Below are 10,764 nucleotides of genomic sequence, written 5' to 3' on the forward strand. Positions count from 1 at the left end.
GTGCCTCACAGAGTTAATGCAGTGGAGCTTGTGGGACAGGGACTGAAAGGTGCAGCCATAAATCTGATATGTTTTTATGTTTTATTCTTATGCAGAAGGGAAACTGGAAGACATTTGGCTTGGGCAGTAAACCCATGTGATTTCACTTAGCACGAGAGGTTTTGCTGTGCTTGAAGCAAACTGTGAGGTGTGTCCCTTGAGGGAGGGGACAGAGGACAGGAGGCAGTGTCCAGAGAAGCACAAGGTCAGTGTCTTCTTCCAGTCCCCTCCTTACCCCTGATGCCAAGGAGATCCTTTGTACACCCACCCACCACCCCAGCACTCCAGAGGTGACATTAGGTCACTTTTCCCCCAAAACACAGTAGCAGAAGATCCCAAACCCCCTCCCAGCCAAGTCCCTCAAATATTGACAAGAAACGTGGCAGGGAACCTCGTGCACCTTTGCAAGGGATGTTTAATAGTTTTCCTTTCCAATACCAATGTTCCACATACACCCAGAGGGGTCCGAGTGCCTCTCTAGCACCTGTGGGTCCCTAAGGCACTCAGGAGGGAGCTCAGTGGGAGAAATCCAGCAGGAATGTTTCCACCACATGGCACCAGCAGTGAATTCTGCAGCAGCTCTGCCACAGGACTGTGCCCGTTGGATTGGTGTGAGGGAGAGTCCTGCACCAGCTCCCTGGGAATTTGGCAACTTTGTCATCACCACCTCACTCCTCTCACCCCTGCCTGGGGGAAGTCTCGGTGCTCCCACTGCTTTTGAGAATGAATATTCCCATTTTAGTAATACACTTTGGAAAACCAATGGATTGGTCTTCCCCTATCAACTCACCCCTTCCAAAGGCCCACGTGCCCTCCCTTGGGAAGCACCTCCAGTTCCAGCTGCAGGACTCAAGGCTCGGAGGATTGTGCGTTATTCCAGTCCTACCTTACAGCATTTTGCCGTCAAGAAATTACCTTGAACGTAAATCAAACTGCCTTGAAACAGCGGAAATAAATTAAACTAATGTAATTTGCTTATAAAAATAGTTTCTTATAAATCTTTAAAGCTTATAAAAGCCAGAAAATACATTTAAAAGAATCTCCGGAACATTTCGTCCTTTGAGGCGTGGTTACAGTTCAGAAAGTGAGAAGAAGCAAAGCCCACAAACATCTCACACTGATCTTCCCACAAGGAATTCCACAGTACCATGCTTAGCCTCCAAGTCAGAATGCCTTGGGCATCCTTCCCCGGCTCAGCTGCCCTGTCAGATCACTTTTGCGTGAAAATAAAAGCTGGCACTCAGCTGGCAATGCTGCTGCCTCTACAGCCACCAGGAGCTTTCCCAGAGGTGCCCTATGGAACCAGCAGCTCTGGAGTCAGGGGTAAGCATGGGGCACGGAGTTGGTGCTTTAGTCATTCCTTTCTGAACTGCTGTGCTGTGGGGAGGGCAGTGGTGCCACACACAGCCCTGCCTCGGCCACACAGATCTCCCTGGCGTGGCACAGGAACACCGAGATTCCGGGGTGCTGATTATGGGGTATGTCTTTGTAATAAAACTAAAACCATCTTGCTGGTCCATCCAACACCTAAGTGCATCAGTTGCTCCTCTTGCACTTCCACGAAGACTGTCCTTCGTCCTGCAGCTTTTTGAATTTTGGTCCAAGGAAGAACCACCAGGCGAAGCCCAGGATGACGCAGACGACGGACTCCACGTAGTACCCGTCCAGGGTGGTCACACAGGAGCCCCCAGCTGCTGTGCACAGCTGAAACAGAGCACAGGGCAATGCACTGAGCACACAGCTCTCCAGAGCTGTCTCCCTGCTCCTGGGCAGGGCTAAATAGAGTTCTTTACTCTTTGTTGTTTCCTATGCAATTGGTCAGAGAGGCTTTTGAGCTTATCAGCAGCATGAAAAGTAACAAAGTACCAAACCTGCCCTAAACCTGGGAAATGGAGCAGCACATCAGCCAAGGGCAAACTCCAGCAATCAGACACAGCCCTGCTGGCCCTGCTGGCCTGCAGGTGCAACCACTGCTCTCAACCTCACAGAGAAAGATGATTTGTTTTCTCTAGCCATCCATGTTGTGGACTCCCTGAACCTGGAAATGTTCAAGGCCAGGTTGGACAGGGCTGGGAGCAGCCTAGGATAGTAGAAGGTGTCCCTGCCCATGGCAGGGAGTGGTACTGGATGGGCTTTTAGGTCCTTCCAATCCAATCTATCCCATGATTCTGTATCTGGGAGAAACACACCCAGGATGGTTTTGAACTGGAAGACAAAGCCCCAGCATTCACAGGGTGACTGTACGGCCTAAGATCGTTTCTGCTATTGTTTGGCTTTCAACACTGCTCTAATCCCAGGATTAATCAACTCTCTGAGCTGAGGCTCTGCCAGCATTTTCATTATTCTGAGACATGTCAAAATCAGATTAGGAATAAGAAGGGCGTGGTGGTGGTGGTGGTATGTCACCTACCAGGAGGATGTGAGAAAAGATCAGAGGAGTGAGATGAAGGAGAAAGGACTCAAGCTCAGTAGAGGCTGAGACACAAGGAACCTAATTAGTGACAGGCTAATGAGCAAGAGGCTGGGAAAGCATCTGCTGCAGAAGCAGTTTCTCTTCTTCACCAATAAAAACTGCAACTCCAGTTCAGACAAGTCATGCTGGACTCCAGAACACTTTGATCATTTAGAGAACCTCCACATCCTAGAGCATCCTGGCATTCAGGAGCGAAATAAATCTCAGTCATGAGCACAGAAAAAAAAAAATCCCAAACACTTCTACTCTTCAGCCATGTCAAATGTCTCATTTGCTGTGAGGAGGTGAATTTGAAATGTTGCTTTCCCAGCAGTTTTGTGTCCTGTTGTTTGATCTGTGTACAGCAAGTTCTTTGTTCTCTTTCACAGGGCTCCCAGAACTGGGCAGGCAGCCAGTCCCACTTGATTTCAAGGGGAAAGTGGACACCAAAATCAGAGAGCAGAGCAGCATCTTGGAGAAGGTATCAAGGCAGACAGATAAGAAGCCTCCAGGGAGACAAGAGGAAGAAAAAACCTAGCAAAGAAATGGAGGGCCCTGGGGGACAGAGAGCCTGCCAAGGACAGAGCCTCTGACTGCACAACTGCAAACCACACCTACAGGCTCCTCACACTGCACAGACTGTGGCACCAGTCTGGAGCTTCTAATCCAGGTAGCGTGGGAAGAAAGGGCTCACTACTCTGCAGCTGCAAACCCTGGGTAAGGGGTGCTTTTTCAGAGTGCACAGGTGCTAAGAGACTGGATTTTATCAGACAGGAAAATGAGCTCCATCAGTGGGAATTTGTGAGCACAAGCTATACATTGTGAAGGTTCCCAAAGGAAGCCATTTAATTGAGGCATTGAGCAGAGACCCCCAGCCCCCAGCCTCACCTCTGTGGCTGCTGCAGTGGCACAGGTGTGGCCCTGGGCCCCAGCACACTCCTTCACTGTCAGGGGGTCCACCAGCCACAGGGCCACCGTGGAGGGCCAGTTGCCCCCCAGGTTGGAGACGGTGTTGAGCAGGGTCATGTAGGTGCCCCCGATGAGCGGGTCGCTGACCTTGGCGTTGAAGGCCATGACGGCCACGTACATGCTGTACAGGGTGACCTGGGGGACACAGACAGACAGACAGACACAACTGAAACCCCCAGCACGACAACCCTGCTGAGAGATCCCCTGAGCTCAGCAGCACTGACTGGAAAATGATCCCAGCAGCAGCAGCAGCAGTTCCTCCTGCAGCCTGTCCCTGTGCTAACTCGGTGAGTGGCCTTGCTGCTTGTCTCAAGTCATGCTGCAGCAGACCCAGCCTCACATGCACTGGCATGACTTGGGTTATCAAACTGAAATACAATCAGCCAGCTAAACCAGCACCTAAGCACAACCCTTCTGCATTTAAAAATCACCTTTCAGGGCCCTGCATTCCAGTTCTGATCCAAAGACCACACTGTATCAGGTGCTTGTTTCCCAAGTCTTTGGATCAGATCCATTATGATGTCTCTCCAACTGAGTTTTTTTCCTAGGACGGGGATCACATAACTTTATTTATTTGCACAACCAGTGCATTCATCAGCATCCCTATCAAGCTCAGACACAGTTCTGGGATTTCTCCAGATCCTCTGTGCTTTTGAGCTTCTGGGTGTGGTGTAAAAGGAATCTGGGGAACTACACCAGACATGGAAAACTCAAAGTAGCTCACAGATGATGTCCAGTGGAGCACAGGGAAAAGGGAGGAATAACACTGGCAAGAATATTAGAAGTCAGTCCTGCCACACAGCACAGGTCAGGCTTGGAGGGATTCCAGTGTGACCCAGGACAAGACAGGGAACAGCATTTCCCCTCTCCACACTGTGACTGTTACCTGGTGTAGAGCATAGCTCAGCACCACCACAGCATAGTAGTAGACAGGAAATCCTCCTTCATGCTTTACTTTAGGAGCCCACCACACCAGGAAAGCGAATTCCAGGCCAAACAGCAACCTGGAGGGATGAAAAAGATGATTGTTATTCCAAGTAATTCTTCCCAAGTGTTTCCTCAACACAAAGCAACCACTGACCAACTAAAGAGAGTACATTAAAATAGTTTAGATCCAAATACTTATGCCTATTTCTATCTCAGAATTAGATATCAAATGACAAGCGGTGACACTGTTAGTAGGAGCAGGAGAGCACTGATCTAATGCTGCTGTACATGCACATCCCAAACTCCTCATGCTCTGCTTGCACACAGTGACACTGCATGAACCAGACAGTTCAACTCACTGTGACAATCCTGACACACTTCTTTGGACCTGGAAGTCAGAGACTTACACACAAAACCCTACAGGTGATCTGAACACACAGACTGAGTACACATATTACTGTGTTCCACTAAAGTGAGGCTTTACCTGTAAGGCATTGCTTTGTAGAAGGTGTTCAGGGGCTGGGGGCCCGCTGTGTATTTGCTGATAACCAGAGGCAAGATGATCTGCAAAGGAACCATTGGAACTGCCAGCAGAGCCAGGTGCTCTTTGGGGACTCCCTCCTCCACCAGTTTGAGTCCTGTTACAGCATCTGCTGCTGAAAACCCAATCTGCAATGTCAGGGAGACAAAATAAGCTGAGGAGAACAGGGAGTTTTGCTAGAAATTTAATTTATTCCCTATCACGTAAATTGAGAAATGGGATACAGAACACACTGTCACTGAAGTCACTTCTGCCCCTGATTTGATTTCCAGATTAGTTCTACATGTTCTACACTTGCACACTCTTACTGTCATCACAGCCAAAACTATTCCAGGAACATTAAGCAGCACTGACATTCATTCCTGTGCCTTCCCTGCTGTTGGCATCCTCAGAGTCCAACTAGGAGCCATGGAAACCCAGCTTGGACAGAGCTGGGAATTCTGAGCTAAAACCAAACATTCTCTGTCCTTTTAACTGCAGGCTACACAGCCTGTTTAAAAATGTACTTTACTTTAATACCACATTGCCACCAAGCTTCTGTCCAATGCTTGTGTCAAACACAAAAGCTCTCACAAAGCTTTTCTGCTGCACAGCCCTGCTCAGCACAATGAGATAACCCATTCTGCTTGAATTTCATGTGAAAATTCACAACTCTTGTGACAGCCAACAGCAAAACTAAGTTACATCCTGGGGACTCAGCAGCCTTCCAGAGTCTGATGCCAGCATTTAACAATTCTTATATGTATTTACTTACTTTTGACGTGAGGATCAAGAGACAGAAAGTAAGAACTGCGGGCATCTTGATTATTGAGAATAGCAGCCTGTATGTGTCAGTGATGCCTTTTGTTTCTTCCTTTGCTGGTATTAGCTCCTCGTTTTCCTTTTTCAAAAAGGCAACCAATGTAGTGGTAACTAAGAAGACAGCTCCCCAGAAAAACAGGAAATCTGGAGGGGAAAATAAAATAAAATAAAAATTTCTTTGTAGCAGTCATGACTGACAGTTGTAGAACGTAAACCTAATAATCAAAGTGGAATAAAAACAAGCAGCAAAGCAAACCACAAGCACAGAGCTACATACAGTGAGTGACACAGCTCTGCCCTCCTCTGAAAGGAGGTGTTTGCTGGAGCTGAGGCAGAGGAGCAGCAGCAAACCAGGTCACCTCCCTGCTGCTTGGTGGGTTATTACCACAGTGAGCATGTTGGAGGAGAAACAGGCAAAAATGGATGTGCTGAAGGATTACACACAAAACCACTACAGGCTGATAAAGGAGGAAAACCACATGTAATAGTTAGAAAACAGGGAAGAACCTCCAGAGGCAGAACTCCTTCCCAGCTCCTCCCTTACCCTGCAGTGAGGGAACCACTCTGTGCCTCAGCTCTACACCCCTATCTAATATCCATCTCCCACCTGCAGGAAACAGGGATTTAGGAGGGTGAAGATGGCCTGAGGAAAGTTTTTACAGAGTTGTAAGGAGTCCTCAGATTTGCCTGGCTGAAGTGGATCCTTGGCAGCATTCCAGTGCTCTGTTTTAAGCAGATCAGTATCTGCTAAATCATGGATGTGAGGCAGTAAAAAACCACCAAGAGAGTACTTTCTGATTTAGTGAATGGCCAGTTCAAGATCATCCTATCCTCTGCCTTTATGACAGAGGCAGGAAAGAACTCAGCCTGTGCAGGGGGTAGGACAGAAGCAGCCTTTAGTCTTCCTGGTCAGGAGCAGTTCCAGCAGCCTCCAGGAAATCCAGCAGGAGCAGTGAGGGCTGGTGAAAGAAAGGGCAGAGGCAAAAAAGGTTTGGTCAATCATTGCCTGCTTCTCCACCACAGCAGGGAAGAAAATGTGCAAGGACTGCTCCAGGTGTGTCCCACCATTCCCAGGGTAACAGAAGAAAAGGCTCTTCACACCACTTCTGCTACTTTTCCCTTGCCTAAAATAAACATGACCTCACAAGCAACACTGTCAGATTGCTCTCTCTTAAAAAAACAAGGTGCCCTGAACAGACATTCCCAAGGAAAGATGCATTTTCTGAGTCTCACTAATCACAGCTGCTGGCTACAAAGGATGTAGAGGAGCAGTTCTCTAATAATAACCCTGAGCATTATCACTGCAGTGAGAGACACACAGTGCAAGGATGGGGATAGAAATAGCTCTGAGCATCATCACATGAGTGCTCCTGATCAGGCCAGCCCTGTCAGCTGCAGCACAGCACTGCAGGGGCTGCATCAGCAACAAAGCAAAGCAAGAAAAAAAGAAAAAAACCCACCATATATATATATATAGTAGTTCAGACAAGAAAAATTGGGTTTTTTGAGGCTGTAGGCAGTTTACACAAAACTAAGGTACATTTCCTTTCAAATACAAGGAACCTCACTAACAGGATACAAGCAAGAGAACTTTGAAATTAGAGTTAACATAAGGGATTTCAAGGACAAACTTTCTGGTCCCACCACTGCTGCTTCCCCCATCCCTATTTTGTTTCTGCAGCTACTCTGCTAGTGACAAAATAAACCACTGAGATGGGGCAAGACAAGTTTTGAACTAGATCAGGGATGGATCAGGCTGTAAAACAGCAATGAAGAAGGTACCTAGGTGGTACAGGTACCCAGGATCCCAGGAGGAGGGGTGCTTCACAGTCCCTGGCACAGGTGAGTGGGGGAGGCCTTTAAGGGGCACCTTTGTCCTGTCTTCTCTCTTTCCCTGTCCCTCCCTTTCCCTGGAACAGGCAAACCAGGCAGGAATCACAAACCCAGCCAGGGAGCTTCCCCTGCTTTTAAAAAGATGTAAGTCAACTGAACAGGAAGTGCTAAATAAACCCCTGGACATGCCAGGACAATCAGCCCACAGAAGGGTTTTTCCTGCTTCCTTCTCTGGCATTTCAGCCTGACACAGCCCAGCACAGCCTTTGGTGTGGTGAGTTTGATGATGGGTTTACATTTGTCCATATTATTTCCAGAAGTTAAATGAATGCTGCTGCTGCTTCTCAACAACTCCGAGCTGACTTAGAATCACAGAATATCTTCAGTTGGGACAGACCCACTCCCAGGATCATCCCAGCTCCTGGCCTGGCACAAGAGAACCCTGGCAGTGCTGTCCAAAGGCTCCTCTGGAGCTCTGGCAACCTCAGAGCTGTGCCCATTCCCTGGGGAGCCTGGGCAGTGCCAGCACCCTCCAGGGAAAGAACCTTTCCCTGAGATCCAAACTAACCCTCCCCTGACCCAGCTCCCTGTGAGTGCCGCCCTCTGGATCACGGAGTGTTGACTTGTTCTTGACTTGTTCTTTCCCTGGCACTGGGCTCAGCCTACAACAAAAGTGCTCAGAGATCTCAGCTGGCAGAGAACATTCACCTTTTCCAGCAGTGAAGTTTTCTGCTGCTTTACCTGCCCAAACCTGCTCATCATTAGCCTGTTACAGCCAGGGCAAGGACAGGTGAGCCCCTGTGCTCCTCAGCGAGCTGGTTACTCCTGCTGCTCTCAGCTGCTCCAGGGAAACACCAAACTGTGCCACTCACACGACTGAGAAACAGAAATTTCTTACAGTTTTACTACCTGAAACACCATATCCTGCAACTACAGTGTCAGTTATTTGCTGTTCTTACTCCACCCACAGCAATACTCCAGGGCGGGTTACGGAGGTGGCATTGGTGCTGTTTGGGTTTGGGGATAATATCTTTTAAAAACAGCACTTTGGTAATAGTAACAAACCCATTTATACAAACAGCCCTGAAAGGAAAAAACCCAACCAACCAAAACCCTGGGCAATGAGGGAAGTACAGCCAAGCCAAGCTGTCTGAACAGCAGTGGCTGCCAGTTGCATCAGCAGCAAAGACATCAGTGTGCACTGCAGTGAGAGGGATGGACATGCCAGCCCAGGAGCTGCACAGCTCCAGGGAAGGCCAGGGACCAGCTGGGACACTTGCAGGGGCACTCTGCGCTCCTTGGCATAGGCCAGGCACGAGGCTGGCAGCAGGGAGCAAAGGGGAGGACTGGTTAGCAGTGGTGAGAGCTGCAGAGACCACTCAAGCACAGCAGCTGTGGAACCTGCTGTCCTGATTCATCCCTGAGGAAGGGGGAGGACAGAAAGCAAAGGTCCCCTTCACACAACAATTCCAGCCTGTTCTGGCATACCTGATCTGAGATGGCACAGGCAAGGCAATCGGTGTGAGGGGGAGCAGAGACTGAGACCATGGGGATCTGCTCTTCACTGCCAGGGTCACCCTGAGGCTGCAGCCAGAATGGTGCCAGCATTTCCTGTCCTCACTCAACCTTGCAACCAAACCAGCTGCACTTCAAGCATCTCCAGGGTAATACCCCTAACACCAACCACCACATAGACCCTTTCTGAGAAAAATCCCAAACCCCAGCAAACAGGAACATCCCTCCACTGGCAGACGGTTATGCTTGGATTACCACACTCCATTTAATTTGATAAAGAGAAAAAGCAAATTCCCCTTAATTTACTAATATAAGGCTTTCCTTCAGAAACTGGCTACATGCTCAACCCTGAACACTAACACTTCTATTCTTTTTTTTTTTTTTTGGTTCCCCTCTTTCTTCTTCCTACATGGAGACTTTGGCTTGCTTTTTTTAAAGAGTAATCTAGTCCATGGCTATTAAACTAGGAGGAAAAAAACCAGTTCCTCCAAAGTGCTTAGGTCAGCCAAGATAATGACAAGGCAGGTTTCCCACACACTTTAGCCCAGAAAAATTTGAAGTCCAGTGCATGCAGCAGTGGGCTCTGCCAGCCTCCGAGCAGGCTGTGCTTTCTCACAAGGGACCAACCAAACCTGTTTGGTTCCCAGCATCAAACCACAGAGGGGTCCAGGCACAGAGAAGAAGCATCCTGAGGAAGACATAACCATTATTATCAGGAAAAAATCCTTCCCTGGGAGGGTGGGCAGGCCCTGGCACAGGGTGCCCAGAGCAGCTGTGGCTGCCCCTGGATCCCTGGCAGAGACCAAGGCCAGGCTGAACACTGGGGCTGGGAGCAGCTGTGGCAGTGGGAGGTGTCCCTGCACGGGGAATCTCTTTAGTGCCCTCCAAACCAGCGCACTCTGGCTCTGTCCCAGCACGCCCGGCAGTACCTGAGAGGGTGACGATGCCCCGCGGCTGCGGCTCGAAGCGCAGGTACTTGTTGCAGAAGGAGGCGGACTCGAGGGCCAGGAACAGGACGTTTCCCAGGAAGTAGCCAGCCGTCTGCCCCACGGAGTTGCAGGTGGAGGCGTAGCCCACGTTCTCCCGGGACAGCATGGTGAGCGCCCACCCGTCCACCGCGATGTCCTGCGTGGCCGCCAGGAACTCGAAGAGGAAGAAGGTGACGGTGAGGGCCGCCACGTCGGGGCCGCGGCCGTGGCCGTCGCCCAGCAGCGCGTCCACCTGCGTGGACATGTAGATCATGAAAAGCCCCAGCACGTACTGCGTGGGCACCAGCCACGACTTGCGGCGGCCGAAGCCGCGCAGGTACACGGCGTCCACCAAGGGCGCCCACAGCAGCTTCAGGCTGAAGGGCCAGAACACGAAGCTGAAGAAGGCCTGGTCGGTGTAGCTGGCGCTCTTGCTCTGCAGGATGAGCGGCACGCTGCCCGCCAGCCCCAGCGGGATGCCCTGCAGCACGTACAGCACCAGCAGCAGCAGGATGCTGCCCAGCTCCGCGCGGTACCCCCGCGCCCGCGCCGGCGCCGGCAGCAGCGCCTCGGTGTCCCCGGGCAGCCCGTCGGGGGGCGAGTCGCCCGTCAGGTCCAGGCTGTGCTGGCGGGTGGCGGCGCGGCGCTGCCGGCCGCCCTCCTCGGCGGCGATGGCGGGCGCCATGTCCGGCAGCGGCCCGGCAGCGGCCCCGGCGCGG

General features: G+C 50.5%; 1 protein-coding gene across 2 annotated transcripts; it reads right to left on the reverse strand.

Annotated features, from left to right (window-relative positions):
- Nucleotides 1–436: 436 nt before the first annotated feature.
- On the reverse strand, nt 437–10,745 carry SLC33A1 (solute carrier family 33 member 1). 2 transcript variants are annotated; one of them, XM_009089393.4, is made up of 6 exons: nt 10,007–10,745; nt 5,683–5,873; nt 4,872–5,056; nt 4,347–4,464; nt 3,380–3,595; nt 437–1,743 (listed from the first exon to the last, which is right to left on the reverse strand). In XM_009089393.4, exons 1-6 carry the CDS (start codon nt 10,728–10,730, stop codon nt 1,576–1,578), a joined length of 1,602 nt encoding a protein of 533 aa, XP_009087641.4. In that variant the 5' UTR covers nt 10,731–10,745; the 3' UTR covers nt 437–1,575. The 2 variants fall into 2 exon arrangements, with proteins under 2 accessions (XP_009087641.4, XP_050834019.1); XM_050978062.1 differs by lacking the exons at nt 4,347–4,464; nt 5,683–5,873.
- Between the last annotated feature and the right edge of the window lie 19 nt (nt 10,746–10,764).

This window comes from Serinus canaria, chromosome 9, assembly GCF_022539315.1.
Source record: "Serinus canaria isolate serCan28SL12 chromosome 9, serCan2020, whole genome shotgun sequence".
NCBI lineage: Eukaryota > Metazoa > Chordata > Aves > Passeriformes > Fringillidae > Serinus > Serinus canaria.

Coding starts and splice junctions, on each gene's coding strand:
- SLC33A1 (XM_009089393.4), bottom strand. CDS start 10,730: ATGGCGCCCGCCATCGCCGCCGAGGAGGGCGGCCGGCAGCGCCGCGCC. Junction 5,057..5,682: donor TCTTGATCCTCACGTCAAAA/GTAAGTAAATAC, acceptor CTGACATTGCAG/ATTGGGTTTTCAGCAGCAGA. Junction 4,465..4,871: donor TACAAAGCAATGCCTTACAG/GTAAAGCCTCAC, acceptor TCATCCCTCCAG/GTTGCTGTTTGGCCTGGAAT.